At 41.4% G+C, this 15,415-nt stretch overlaps 1 protein-coding gene across 1 annotated transcript; it reads left to right on the top strand.

Annotated features, from left to right (window-relative positions):
* The first annotated feature begins 2,775 nt into the window (after positions 1-2,775).
* Positions 2,776-14,619, top strand: MMP23B (matrix metallopeptidase 23B). The gene is made up of 8 exons (XM_058818867.1): positions 2,776-2,990; positions 5,912-6,021; positions 8,270-8,409; positions 9,167-9,334; positions 10,870-11,034; positions 12,186-12,296; positions 13,248-13,374; positions 14,330-14,619. Exons 1-8 carry the CDS (start codon positions 2,823-2,825, stop codon positions 14,502-14,504), a joined length of 1,164 nt encoding a protein of 387 aa, XP_058674850.1. The 5' UTR covers positions 2,776-2,822; the 3' UTR covers positions 14,505-14,619.
* The last annotated feature ends 796 nt before the right edge of the window (positions 14,620-15,415 follow it).

Genomic DNA, 15,415 nt, shown 5'->3' with positions numbered 1-15,415 from the left:
TGAGTGCCACAAAAATGGGTGAGTGCCACAAAAATTGGTGCCACAAAAGTGAGTGAGTGCTACAAAAATAATGCACTAAGTGGGTGCTTGGAGGGTTTTAGGTCCTGCCAGATTCCACATGGACCTTGGGCAAATCTCCTCACCTGCCCAGTGCTGGTTTATAAACCCAGTTTAATCCTGCCTGTCCAAGGTGCAGGACAAAGCCCTGCCCTAATTGGGATTAAACTGCCCGAAATTAGGATTAAACTGCCCTAATTGGGATTAAACTGCCCTGGGTCAGGATTAAACTGCCCTGGTCAGGATTAAACTGCCCTAAATTAGATTAAACTGCCCTAAATTAGGTTTAAACTGCCCCAAATCAGGATTAAAGTGCCCTGATCTGCTGCAGCAGGAGGAGAGCAGGGTGTGCAGTGCATGAACTGAAATCTCCCTCCTGCTCTGCTGAGTCCTCCTGGCTCTGGGAGAGGCCCCTGAAGCTGGGACTGAAACTCAAATGTCCTTCCAGCTCTGGGGTTGATAACAATATTTTTCTTTCAATCCAGTGCTGCCTTGCTGGAGAAGAGCTCTTGGCTGGAGGTCTGGAGCCCCATTTCAAGGCAAGTTTTTCCTTCAAGATTCCCCTCTCCATCAGCATTTTTCTGTCCTCTGCAGGCTCTAAAAGAAACTGAGAATTCAGGCATAGCTCAGTTGAGTTTCTCCCTTGGTGCTGTGATTGCAGCTCAAACCACCAAAAGGGCTGAGTTTGCATCCCATTTGTGGAGCTCCAAATGCAAAAAAATTGCATTTTTCAGAGCCATGCACAGGCACAGAGCTGCTGGGGAAGGAGGAACCATCCCTGGAAAGCAGCTGAGGGAGAGCTCTGGACCCTGGGGTTCTACTCTTCCTCCCCTCTGGAATTCTGACCATCCTTTCCTTGCCTGTCCCTCCTTATCCTTTCCTTTTCCTGTGTCTGAGCCTCTGCTGCAATTTTCTGCCCTTTTATTGTTGGATTTCCTGTTGGTTTTCAGATTTTTGTGGTGGTTTGTCTTGGTGAGAATTGAAAATGTTCATGGAATTGCACACCCAGACTCCCTGGCCTGATTTCTCCTGAGCTGTTTGACAGCTCCAGGCCAGCTTGAGGCTGCAAATATATGAAACTAATAAAACAGTGCATGAACTAGGGTGGAAAAAATTCCAATTCGAGCATTTTTCATTTATTAAAATTACAAAGCTTTTCTGAAACCCTTCAAATGCCTCAGATGCCCCCAAGGAATTTTTGCATGGCCTTCCCCCTGCCTGACATTTGTGGTGGAACTGGGGAGAAAATTCCTGCAGAATTCTGAGAGAGCAGAACTGGGGTTGAGTTCACCCCACTTCAGGGTGAGACAGAAAAGTGCAGCTGTCTCTGAAAACCTGAGAATTTCTGAGTGAGATTTTTGAGCTCTCTCTGAAAACCTTAAAATTTCTCAGTGAGCTTTTTCAACCCTCTCTGAAAACCTGAGAATTCCTGAGATTTTTGAGCTCTCTCTGAAAACCTAAAAATTTCTCAGTGAGCTTTTTGAGCTGTCTGAAAACCTGAGTATTTCTGAGTGAGATTTTTCAGCCCTCTCTGAAAACCTGAGAATTTCTGAGTGAAATTCTTCAACTCTCTCTGAAAACCTGAAAATTTCTGAGCTTTTTCAACTGTCTCTGAAATTCTGAAAATTTCTAAGTGAGGTTTTTCAGGTCTCTCTGAAATCCTGAAAATTTCTGAGTGAGGTTTTTTCAGCTCTCTCTGAAAACCTAAAAATTTCTCAGTGAGCTTTTTGAGCTGTCTGAAAACCTGAGAATTTCTTAGTGAGCTTTTTCAACCCTCTCTGAAAACCTGAGAATTCCTGAGTGAGATTTTTGAGCTGTCTCTGAAAACCTGAAAATTTCTGAGCTTTTTCAACTCTCTCTGAAAACCTTAAAATTTCTGAGTGAGCTTTTTCCGCTCTCTCTGAAAACCCGAGAATTTCTGAGTGGGATTTTTCAACTCTCTCTGAAAACCTGAGAATTTCTGAGCGAGCTTTTCCAAAAAGCCCTGAATGGATCTGGAGATGCCTCAAAGAACCTCCCAGGCAAACCCTCTGAGCCTCTTTGGGACGCAAACCCAGCGTGACACCAGAACAACCCAAGCCCAGCAGGAATTGCAGCTCCCAGCCAGGTTTGCTGCAAGAGGGGCTGCTCTTTATTCTCTTTATTTCTGTGGGAGTTTCTCATCTCTCTGAGCGCTTTCCCAAGCAGAGAGAGCCCAGCCTGCTCTCCCAGCATCTCATTTTTCACCCAGGACAGCTGTGACAAATGACGTGGAGCATCCCCAGTGACACATTCCACGGGGCTGATTCCTCTGCATTCCTCTTGCTGCCCTCTCCCCCGGTTTTATTTGAGTTTTTTCCCTCATTACACGAAGCTGAGAGCTGCGGATTCGCCCTGTGTTGCTCACAGAGTTAAAGAGAGGAGTTCATGTCCAGCCCAGCTTGTTTCACTTTGCTGCTGCTCCCGGGCCAGCCCAAATTTCAGCTGCAGTAACTCGATCCCACTTGGCAGGGCCTGAGAGAATCTTTGGCACATTGCAAAGAGGCTTAATGTAAAGTCTGCTTTTTTTTTTTTTTTTTCCTTTTAAAAAAAGTCCTTTTTTTTTTCCTTTCCTTTTTTTTTTTTTTTTTTTTTTTTTAGGGCATTTTGAAACTCCTCTGCTTGTGTGTGCACAGCTCTGGCAGCAGCTGCTCACAAACGTGAGCTCCAGGATCACAAATGCTTTCTGTGCAGGGAATGTCTTGAGTTCCTGACCCCAAAAACTCCTCCAAAGGCCCGGAGAAGGCATGGACGGGGCTGAGCAGCTCCCTGCAGGCAGGAGAAGCTCCCCGAGCCTGGAGCACAAGAGGAGCAGGGGCTGCAGGACCTCGCTGGGGATTCTGTGTCTGTTCCCCATCCTGGCTGTGCTGGCAGCTGTGGAATTTCCAGCTGGAGCTGCAGTGCAGGAAATTCAGGTGAGGAGGAGGAGGAGGAGGGAGCTGAGCCTCAAATGCCTGGGAGGGGAGGGGGTGTCCAAGAGAGGTGCAGGTGTGCTCTGGTTAGAGGCTGAAACCTAAATATCTACGTGTCTAAAGGTTTAAATAGCTAAAGGTCAAAATGCCTAAATAGATAGACAAATGTCTAATCTAAATGGATAAATATGTGTAATAGGTCTATAGATAAATACATCTAAATAAACAGATCTATAGACAAATAGATCTAAACGGAACTGAATAGAAGCAAATTGATCAAAATAGATAAATATCTTAATAGATAAATAGATCTCAATAGGTCTAGAGACAAATAGATCTAAACAAACCTAAATAGATAAGTATCCAAACAGTTAATGTCTAAATATCTAATCTCAATAGATAAATAGATCTATAGACAAATGGATCTAAACAGACCTGAATAAATACAAATAGATCAAAACAGATCTAAATAGATAAATATCTTAATAGATAAATGTCAAAATATTTAATCTAAATAGATAAAGAGATCTCAATAGATATAGAGACAAATAGATCTAAGTAGATAAAGATCTGACTAGATGAATATCTAAATGTCTAATCTCAATAGGTCTGTGGACAAATAGATCTGAAGTATCTGAACAGATAAATGTTTTAATGTCAAATATTTTCATTTAAAACGAGCAGAGCCCAGGCAGGAGGGTTGGGCTCAGCCCTGCAGCTCGTCTGATCCAGCAGTGATTGATGCTCTGCTTTGGATTTTAAGCAGAAGTCACACATTATTTTAATTTTTTCGCTTTGTCTGTTCAGCCCTGAAGCTTTTATTCTCAGTAGTTATAGAAAATAAAGCCGCTTTTCTCCCCGGGGGCTGCAGTGTTCCCTGCAGGAGGAGGAGCCAGCAGGCTCTTCCTGGCTGGAATTGTTCTCTGCTGGTGCCCAGGGGCTGGGAGAGCTCAGGGCTCCCCCTGGGCTGGAATATAATTATTTTCATTAAATAGAACAAATAATATATGATATATCAATATATGATACATCAATATATGATATATAATGTCTTATATATTATATGTTGTATATTATATGTTATATAAATATAGTATAATATATTCTATATTCTAATATAGAATGTATTTTATAAAATATATATAATAGATAATACATATTCTATATTATCTCTTATATGTATAATGTATGTAATAGAATATATATTACCTATTACATTATATATAATGCATATTGTATATCATCTATAAGCTATAATGCATGATCGATAATATATAAAATGTAATATATAATATGCAATCTATAATATGTAATATAAATCTAAAATATGAAATGTAAAATGTAAAATAGCTATATTATATTGCTATATTAATATATATATATATATATATACATATAAATGTATGTATATATATATGTGTGTGTGTATATATATATAAAATTTGCACAAAATGTCTGTCCTCACAAAGCTGCTGCTGGTCTCAGCTGCAGGAAAATCTGAAATCCCTCCTTGGAGGAGAGGAAAATGCTGAGATTTGGTCAGAAGAGAGGGAAATGGGGCTGCCAGCCATGGGCAGGAGATTTTTCCAGCCTTTCAAGCCATGGAAAGTTCCTGTGCTCTCCAGGCCCTGGTGACACCAGGAATGTGGTTTGGCCACTGCCTTGGTGCCTCTAGAGCCCAATTTTCAATGTTTTAGCCCCAAAAAGGGGGAGACAGAGTTGGAAAACTCCCAAAAAATCCCAGATTGGGTTCCATTCATTTCCCTCCAGGTTTTAAAGGCTTTTCCAGCTGGAGCCAGACGTGTCACTCACAATTCCAGGAGGTCCTGGGCTGTTCCCTGCTTTAGGGGCACTCCAGGCTTTGGGGGCATTTCAGAGCTCCGTGCACAAAGAGTTCCCTGTTCCAGGCATTGCTCAGATTTACTCTGGGCAGTGATGGAGGAAATGAGAACTTTCCAGGCAGAGCTGCAGCACTGGCTGTGGCCAGGAGCCTCCTGAGGGCTCATTCCTGCATTTCAGGGAGGAGAGGGGCTGGTTTGGGATGTTTGGGATGGTGCAAGGATGTTTTGAGGATTTTTTGGGATGTTTTGGGATGATGCACGACTGCTTTGGGCTGCTTTGGGATGTTTGGGATGATGCAGGGCTGGTTTGGGATGGTTTTGGCTGGTTGGGGATGTTTTGGGATGATGCAGGGCTGGTTTGGGATGTTTTGGGATGATGCAGGGATGTTTTAGGATGTTTTGAGATGGTTTGAGATGTTTTTCTCTGCTTTGGGATGTTTTGGGCTGTTTTGGAGATGTTTTAGGATGTTTTGGGCTGGTCTCATCCCTTGGGTACCCCTCAGGCAGAGCCAGAGCTGCTCCCAGCCCCAGGTTTTGCTACATGGAGGTTTTTATTCTGCAGAACAGAGGCTTTTAGAGAATAAATTGGGATTTACTAAAGGCCTTCAAGAGGTGCCCCTTGGGCAGTGAAAAACCTCTGAGGGTTTTCAGAAACCTCTGGGTTTCCAGCCCAGGGTGGGTGATGGTCACAAGCTGTTCACACAATTGAAATTTGGTCCTTTTACATATCAGGGGTTAATCCTCCAATTGCAGCTTCAGGTAATGAAATCATTTACCCCAATTCTCCCCCGAAATTTAATTTTATACTTTTATTTATGCTTTTATTTATACTTTTCAGGGCCTGAGGCTGTGTGGGGTGTCCTTGGATCTCAGGCCTGGAGGAATTGTTGTGTCTGACAAAATGTGCAAACACTGCCCAAGACTTTATTATGGAATTCAGAGTGATGCAGTGCAGCATTTGAGAAATAAAGGCTAAATAAATATAAAGAATAAATATAAAGGATAAATATAAAGGCTAAATCTCAAGGCATCAGCTGTCCTGGGTGTCCTGGAGTGTCTGCCATGTCGTGTTTTGTCTTTAAGGAAGATGTGCCAGGCCCAGCTGTGCCCAGCCCAGCCCCTGCCCAGCGCAGCCGGCGCTACACCCTGACCCCCGGGCACCTCAGGTGGGACCACTTCAACCTCACCTACAAGTAAGAACTGGAACAGCCCCAGAATCATCCTGGGGCCTTCTCCTGCTCTATCCAAAACCATCCTGGGGCCTGGATTCTCCTGGTGTGTCCAGTGCTTTTGGGTCTTGGCCCTGTGGTTTTTGGGATCCCGTGGGGTCAGCAGCAGGTGGGGAAAGCCACAGGACAATGAGAATCCAGAGGTGGAGAAAGCCACAGGAGAACGTGGATCAGATTCATCATTCCTTCATAAAATAATAAATTATCCTTCTAAGAACATGGAGTCAGATTCATTCCTTCCTGCCAGGGGGCACTTCAAAAGTACCCCAGGGTGTGCTGTGTGTCCCTGCTGTGCTCTTTTATATAATAACTTTTATATTATATAATATTATAAAATAATAAATCATCCTTCTAAGAGCATGGAGTCAGATGTTCTATATTGTATTCTAAGAACATGGAGTCAGATTCATCATTCCTGCCTGCCAGGGGGCACCTGATAAACACCCCAGGTGTGCTGGGGGTCCCTGCCGAGTTCTTTAATATAATAACTGGAATGGAATGGAATGGAATGGAATGGAATGGAATGGAATGGAATGGAATGGAATGAAGAATAAGAGGAAGACTGAGAATTAGAATTGAAGAGAAAACAAAAATGAAAGAATAGAGTAGAATAAAGAATAAAAGGAAGAATAATAATTGGAATGGAATAGAAAACAAAAAAGAAAATGAATAGAATAGAATAGAATAGAATAGAATAGAATAGAATAGAATAGAATAGAATAGAATAGAATAGAATAGAATAGAATAGAATAGAATAGAATGAAGAATAAAAGGAAGACTAAGAATTAGGATGAGAGAGAAAAAATAAATTAATAGAATAGAATAGAATAGAATAGAGTAGAATAAAGAATAAAAGGAAGAATAATAATTGGAATGGAATAGAAAACAAAAAAGAAAATTAATAGAATAGAATAGAATAGAATAGAATAGAATAGAATAGAATAGAATAGAATAGAATAGAATAGAATGAAGAATAAAAGGAAGATTAAGAATTAGGATGACAGAGAAAAAATAAATGAATAGAATAGAATAGAATAGAATAGAATAGAATAGAATAGAATAGAATAGAATAGAATAGAATAGAATGAAGAATAAAAGGAAGACTAAGAATTAGGATGAGAGAGAAAAAATAAATTAATAGAATAGAATAGAATAGAATAGAGTAGAATAAAGAATAAAAGGAAGAATAATAATTGGAATGGAATAGAAAACAAAAAAGAAAATGAATAGAATAGAATAGAATAGAATAGAATAGAATAGAATAGAATAGAATAGAATAGAATGAAGAATAAAAGGAAGATTAAGAATTAGGATGACAGAGAAAAAAATAAATGAATAGAATAGAATAGAATAGAATAGAATAGAATAGAATAGAATAGAATAGAATAGAATGAAGAATAAAAGGAAGACTAAAAATTAGGATGAGAGAGAAAAAATAAAAGAATAGAATAGAATAGAATAGAATAGAATAGAATAGAATAGAATAGAATAGAATAGAATAGAATAGAATAGAATAGAATGAAGAATAAAAGGAAGACTAAGAATTAGGATGAGAGAGAAAAAAATAAATGAATAGAATAGAATAGAATAGAATAGAATAGAATAGAATAGAATAGAATAGAATAGAATAGAATAGAATAGAATGAAGAATAAAAGGAAGACTAAGAATTAGGATGAGAGAGAAAAAAATAAATGAATAGAATAGAATAGAATAGAATAGAATAGAATAGAATAGAATAGAATAGAATAGAATAGAATAGAATAGAATGAAGAATACGAGGAAGACTGAGAACTGGAATTGGAGAGAAAACAAAAATGAATAGAATAGAATAGAATAGAATAGAATAGAATAGAATAGAATAGAATAGAATAGAATAGAATAGAATAGAATAGAATGAAAAATAAGATGAAGACTGAGAATTGGAATTGAAGAGAAAACAAAAATAATAGAATAGAATAGAATAGAATAGAATAGAATAGAATAGAATAGAATAGAATAGAATAGAATAGAATAGAATAGAATAATCAGCTGTCTGAGAACCTGAAGCCAATGCATCATTCCTCCCTGCCCCTGATAAAGACCCCGGCTGTGCTGTGTGTCCCTGCTGTGTAATCCAATCCAATCCAATAATAAATCAGCCTTCTAGGAACACGGAGTCAGATTGATCCCTGCCTGCCCTGCTGACCCCGCGGGTGTCCGTGTGTCCTGCAGGATCCTGTCCTTCCCCCGGCACCTGCTGAGCGCCAGGGCCACGCGCCGGGGGCTGGCGGCCGCGTTCCGCATGTGGAGCGAGGTGTCCCCGTTCAGCTTCAGGGAGGTGCCCCTGGAGCTGCCCAGCGACCTCAAAATCGGTGAGTGCCCCTCGGGGCCCGCCAGGGGGCTGCTGGGGGGGCAATTCCAGCAATTCCAGGGTGTAAGGCAGGATCTGGAGGCAGCAGAGCCCTCCTGGGCTGGGGGCGTGCTTGGGTAAAGTTTGGGGCTCCTTTGCCTTTAGACAGGCAAAAAAACCACCTTTTTTTGTTCTCCAGGAAATATTAAATGTCACAATTAACACTGGTTGTGAAGCTTCAGGCTTTTGCCAGGAGTGAACCCTCAAATTCTGCTCCTGGGATCCCACAGGTGGGGAAAGCCACAGGAAAATAAAAATAAGAATAAGAATGAGAATTAATGAGAATGAGAATAAGAAATAAGAAATAAGAATAAGAATAAGAATCCACAGGTGAGGAAAGCCACAGAACAAGAATCCACATTTACTCATGAACATGAGAACACTGAGATTTTTTTTTGGATTACAGTTTTTGATGACATTTCTGTGGATGACATATTTTTTTGTGGGGAATCTTAGGGATTGATTGTTGGTTTGATGTGATTTTTCTGCAACTGTTTTTTGACTAATTTTTTGAGAGTACTTAATTTTTTTGTCGCTTAAGGGGTTATTGATGTACTCAAATTGGATTGTCAGTCTTTTAGTCAGTTTTAAGGTGGTGAGTGCTACAGTGCTATGTCTGAGAATTGGACGAAGCATTTTGAGACATTTTTGAGGATTTCCCTGTCTCCCCTGACCCCCAGGGGCACAGAAAACCCTCAAGCTGCTGCTTTTCCCCACAGGTTTCTACTCCATCAACCACACAGACTGCCTGGAGTCCCTGACCCACCACTGCTTCGACGGCACCACGGGGGAGCTGGCCCACGCCTTCTTCCCTCCCCACGGCGAAATCCACTTCGATGACCACGAGTATTGGATCCTGGGCAACACCAGGTTCAGCTGGAAGAAAGGTGAGCACAGGGAGAACGTGGAGTGCCTGGGGTTTGGATTTTAGCCTGGGCTTGGCCTGAGCTGGGAAAGTGGCAGTAGGAATTGTTGGGGGGTTTATTGTGGGGTTGGAAGTTGTTGTTCCTCTGCCCCGAGCCCCAGCTGAGTGGTGGAAATTCCATTTCTTGCTGGAATTATTTGAATTAGTGAAATTATTGGATAGTTCAGCCTCATCCTTCTGTTGAAATCCATGTGTTGGATGCTGCCAAGAGGCTTCAGTGGGTCAAAGCTTGGTGCTCCAGAGCAGCTCTCCTGCAGCCTGGCACTGCTCTGGGTCCTGCTGCTGGGAGTCAGAACCACATGGAAATCGCTGGCTGGGTTTTTAATCCTCCTGGACTTCTGCTCCCAAGTTCTTGAACATCCAAAGGAATTGGTGGTAGCAGTTTCTCTCTTGGCTCTCACTGTGAAGGTTGGCCTTGGACAGAGTTAAAGAATAAAGCAGGGATTTAGTAAAAGTCCTCAATGGATCCAGCTTGGGCAGTACAAGAGCCCAGCCAGGGCTGCACCCAAGATGAACCAAAACGGTCCCAAAATGAACCCAGGATGAACCAAAATGGTCCCAAAAAATGGATGGTCAGTCACAAAATTATCAATTTTAGTTCATTTACATATTGGAGTGAATTGTCTCATCCCAGCTTTAGCCCCTGCAGTCCCACCCTTGTTTTTCTCTCTCCAGCCCACGGTGTTTGTGCTCCTGGGCTGAGATTTGGATCATTTGTCCTTGGTGCCCAGCTGGAGCAGGAATTGTTTTGTCTCCCTGCTCTGTGCACAGAGCTCACCATCCCATAATGTGAACCCAGACCCACACACTAAATCAGCACAGAATGTGAAAAATAGAAAAACCAAAACCTGAGGCATCAGTGCAGGATCTGGAAAATAGAAAAGCCAAAACCTGAGGCATCAATTTGAGCACAGGATTCATCAGTGCCATCATTGTGTGGAATCACTGCTCAGTTTTTGGGTCCAGGCTCTGAACTCAATATATAAATCTATGAGTTATGAGTTAGCTCTAATTATATCTAAAGAAGAAATTGTTTTGTCTCCCTGCTCTGTGCACAGAGCTCACCATCCCCTGATATGAAGCTCAGACCCTCAGATTAAAGCAGCACAGAATGAGAAAAACAGAAAAGCCAAAACCTGAGGCATCAGCACAAGATCTGGAAAACAGAACAGTTAAAATCTGAGATATCTGTACAGAATCTGGAAAATAGAAAAGCCAAAACCTGAGGCATCAGTTCAGAATCTGGAAAATAGAAAAGCCAAAATCTGAGGCATCAGTTCAGAATCTGGAAAATAGAAAAGCCAAAACCTGAGGCATCAGTTCAGAATCTGGAAAATAGAAAAGCCAAAATCTGAGTGAGGCACCAGTATAGCACCGAACAACAGAAAAGCCAGACCCGAGGCACCAGAGCCTTTGCTGTGGTTTTACAGCAGGCAGAGCAGTGTGTGAAGCTGCTGTGCACAGTCCCAGGTGTTTCCTCTCCTCTCCCCTCCCCAGGAGTGTGGCTCACTGACCTGGTGCACGTGGCTGCCCACGAGATCGGGCACGCCCTGGGCCTGATGCACTCGCTGAACCCCCGCGCGCTCATGCACATCAACGCCACCCTGACGGGCAGGAAGAGCATTTCCCAGGACGAGGTGTGGGGCATCCACAGGCTCTACGGTGAGACACGACCCCCGTGTGGGCAGGGTTTGCCCCAGGTGGCAGCTGGATGCTGTGGAGCAGTGCTGGTGTCACATCCCAGCTCGGGCTCCTGTAGCGTGGATATTTGAAATGATGAGGAGGATTCCGTTGCTATCAGAAGGCCAATTAATGACTTTATTATACTATATTATTTTATATTATATTAAATTACATCTAAACTGAATCTGCCAAGCATCAACTGCCCAGAATCTTGTGATTGTCACCCTCAGTCCACACACACACCTAGGCCCTGACAGGCCAAGGAAACAAAACCCCATCACTTTGGGTAAACAATCTCCACATTGCATTCTACTTTTGCTCAAACACAGGCACAGCAAATGAGATAATAATTGCTTTTCCTTTCTCTGAGGTTCAGAGAATGTGAAGCTCAGAAATATTCTTGGTGTTAGGAAAATTAATCCACAAACATCAGAGGTTTATGTCCAAAAAGGAGACAGAGGAGTCCCTTTTTTGCTTTATTCCAATAAAGGCAGAGGCCATGGGGCATCCCCTGGGGTCTCTCCAATTTTTGGAGGATGCAGCCTCCTTTTTATCCCAATTTCCAGCCACATTTCCCTTCTCTCTTTCCCCATTTCTGAGGTACTTGAGAGATCAGGCTTCCCAAAACACCTGATCCCAAAGATTTCCCTCTAATGTACAACCCTCCCTATTAATTTTTAGTTCTTACTGAATTTAGGGGTTTTCCCCCATTTCTGAGGTACTTGAGAGGTTCAGACTTCCTGATCCCAAAGATTCTCCTCTAATGTACAACCCTCCCTTTTCATTTTTAATTCTTACAGAATTTAGGGGTTTCCCCCATTGTTTCTTTCATCTCTCAATGTCCAATTTCATTTATCAGCAAACCTGAAGTTTATTTGTAAAAGCAAATACCTCTTTCCATTCATCAATCAGTGGAATCCTTCCCATTGTTTCTTTTATCTCCCAGAGCTGGTTTTATCTACCAGCAGAAAGACAAATCCACCATTCCTCTCATTGGGAAGAACTTTTCTCTGAAATGTGGTGACACTCCTGCCTTAGAGAGTTCCCCATCCCAGCTCCACCTTGCTCCTTCTGACATTTCACCTCAGGCTGGTCGTTCAGCCTCTCTAACAGCTCCTCTCCTGTTCCAGGCTGCAAGGACAGGTTATTCATGTGCCCAGGGTGGGCCAAGAAAGGATTCTGTGAGGAGCGCAGGAAGCTGATGAAGAAACACTGCCCGGCCACCTGCGACTTCTGCTACGGTACCAGGGCTGGGGAGGAGGGAAAATGCACAAGGATGGGGTAAAAATACTCAGGGAGGAGGGAAAAGTGCACAGGGAAAGGGAAAAATACACAGGGGGGGGGGGAAATGCACAGGGAAACGGGAAAAGTGCACAAAGAGGAGGTAAAAGTGCACAGGGAAGAGGGAAAAGTGAACAGGGAGAGGTAAAAGTGCAAAGGGAGGGGGAAAAGTGCACAGGGAAAGTGAAAAGTGCACAGGGAAGAGGGAAAAGTGAGGCTGGAACAGGGAAAATCTTCATTTCACACCAGGGATCAGTGACACCAGTGAGGCAGCTTCGTCTCTGGAATTTAATTCCTCTCTTTAGCTGAGGCAGGGAATAGCAAGGCAGGGAGAGGGGCTGCAGGGACGGGGTTAAACAGGACAGAAACATCCCCAGCACAGCTGGATGGAGCTGCTCCCAGAAAGGTGATTAGTACAGGGTGTTAATCACCTTCTCCAGCACCAGCTTGTGGATCCAGGTAAGGAACCAATGCAGGGCAAGCTGCTGCAGCTGTGGTAGATAAATTGAGCTCAGATAAAAAATGCTGGAATAAAAAAATGAATAAAAAATATCCCTTAGGATGTCCTGGATAACCAGTGCATCTTCAGCACAGAGAGGTTTTGTTTTTAGGGCCACATTAATGAAAGATGCAATTAGATAATTACAAACCCAGATATTCCACAGGCTTTTCACACACTGGACTCTTCACATCCTCTTTCACAGCTGTGAAAGGAACAAATTGATTTTTATCACACCACAAAATTTTTATATTTGCACATCAATCGTGTTGTTTGTCCATCCAAGAATTGCTCAGCCAGAGGAGGCACTTTTAAATTAATACTTTAAAATCTGCTTAAATGATGATGTTGTGAAAGGGTTTTGGGGTGACAAAGCTCCTGAGCTGCTGCATTTCCTTCTCTCCCTGCACAGAATTCCCATTTCCAACGGTGCCCCCCACTCTGCCCCCACCAAGGACCAAAACCAAGACGGTTTCTGAGGGCAGGAACGTCACCTTCCGCTGCGGGCAGAAAATCATCCACAAAAAAGGCAAAGTCCAGTAAGTGCTCTGCCCATCCAGGAAACCTCACATGCACCCAAAATCCAGGAGGAAAAATCATAAAAATAGGGTGAAGGAAAATGGAGTTTATAATCTGGAGCTCAAGGAGGATAAAATCCAATTTTATATATATATATATATATATATTATATATAGCACAAAGCTAATTCCTACTATCAAACTGAATTCCCTGGCTTGAATATTTCTATTCTTTAAATTCTGCAAAATAGTTATTAAAATTTTATATATTTATATAAAACCATATATTATATTATATTATATTATATTATATTATATTATATTATATTATATTATATTATATTATATTTTTATAATATAAATATTATATATAGTATACATATTATATAGATATTATATATAGTCTAATAAATATCTATAAATAATAAATATATACAAATATAAATATGTAGATATAATAATTGTATACTATATGCTTTATATATTTATATCTATTTATATTTTTTATAATTTTATTTTTAGTATTTTAATATTTTTTAAATTTTCTTTTTAAAATATAAATTTTTATATTCTTTATATTCTGAAAAAAACCTGTAAAATTTAAATTTACCTTTTCAGGTTTTAATTAGTTGGTTGTTACTGAAGCATGCACAGGTTCTGGATGTATCTAAAATTTAGGTTGGCTCAAATCCATGGGGACCCAAATTCCCATCAACTTTCAGATATTCAAATTCCAAAATGACTCATGATTATGATTATTAATAATTATCCACCTGAAATAAAGAGTAAAACTCAATTGTGTTTTGAAGTCTCTACTCTACACTTATTCAGCAAAATTTATTATCAGAAATAACTAATATTAGTAGAAGTAACTAATAATATTGCTATTAGAAATAACTAAGATTCTGTAATAACTGTATTTTTATTAGAAATAATAAATATTCATATTTACCTTCCATTCTTTTTCTTCTGCCAGCTGGTATAAAGACAAGGAGCTTCTGGAATATTCCTACCCAGGGTATTTATCCCTCAATGAAGATCACATGAGCATCATTGCAAATGCAATTAATGAAGGAACTTACACTTGCATAGTGAAGAAAAAAGAAAGAATCCTCACTACTTATTCCTGGAGGATCAGACTGAAGCACTGAGCCAGCCCTGGATTCAGCCCCTGCTCCTGTTCCCAGCTGGGTTTTGGCATTTTAGATTTTATCTCCAATAGTGCAACTGAATTCTTCATCGGTGCTTTGGTACCTGGGACTGCTTATGGAATATCAAACTCTTTGGATTCCTTGGAATGATAAAGAATTTATCAACTATTTGCTGTACAGAGAATTAAAAACCTTTTTTGTTTTTGTATGCAAAGTGTCAGATGGAGCTGTGTGAGCTGCTGCAAACCAGGAGCAGGCTCTGCCCTGCCCCTGGGACAGTGGGATGGCAGGAAAAGGACAAGTTTAACACTCTGACTGTTTTCCTGCCATTTTTACAGAACAAATTACACTGCTAAGCCTTAATTTACTTTTCTTTCCCTTGTCAGGAGGATGAGAGTCACACAAACCCTGATTTGCTCCTCATTCCAACACGTTCAGCTCAAGCATCCACAGAACAGCTCTTACCCCAAGTGGATTCCTGTGGTTTGAGGGTTTTCCTCTTACCCCAAGAGGCATTTCTTGCTCAGAGCTTGATCCTTGAGGGGTCTGAGCTGCTCAGTTTGGTAATTAAGGGATCTGAGCTGCTCAAAATTTGGTAATTAAGGGGTTTGGGCTGCTCAGAGTTTGATCATTAAGGGATCTGAGCTGCTCAGAGTTTGGTACTTGAGGGGTCTGAGCTGCTCAGAGTTTTGTAATTAAGGGGTCTGCACTGCTTAGTTTGGCAATTAAGGGGTTTGAGCTGCTCAGAGTTTGGTCCTTGAGGGATCTGAGTTGCCCAGTTTGGTAATTAAGGGTCTGCACTGCTCAGTTTGGTAATTAAGGGGTCTGAGCTGCCCAATTTGGTTCTTGAAGGGTCTGCACTGCTCAGAGTTTGGTCCTTGAAGAGTTTGAGCTGCTCACTTTGGCCCTTG

Source organism: Ammospiza caudacuta, chromosome 22, assembly GCF_027887145.1.
Source record: "Ammospiza caudacuta isolate bAmmCau1 chromosome 22, bAmmCau1.pri, whole genome shotgun sequence".
In the NCBI taxonomy this organism is placed as follows: Eukaryota; Metazoa; Chordata; class Aves; order Passeriformes; family Passerellidae; genus Ammospiza; species Ammospiza caudacuta.
The sequence above is the reverse complement of the archived record's forward strand: the minus strand, read 5'-3'. Positions and strand labels throughout refer to the sequence as shown.

Excerpts from the sequence above, each read along its gene's own strand:
- MMP23B (XM_058818867.1), top strand. The coding sequence starts at position 2,823 with ATGGACGGGGCTGAGCAGCTCCCTGCAGGCAGGAGAAGCTCCCCGAGC. Across the intron at positions 8,410-9,166 it reads GCCCAGCGACCTCAAAATCG|GTTTCTACTCCATCAACCAC; the intron begins GTGAGTGCCCCT and ends TTTTCCCCACAG. Across the intron at positions 13,375-14,329 it reads CACAAAAAAGGCAAAGTCCA|CTGGTATAAAGACAAGGAGC; the intron begins GTAAGTGCTCTG and ends TTCTTCTGCCAG.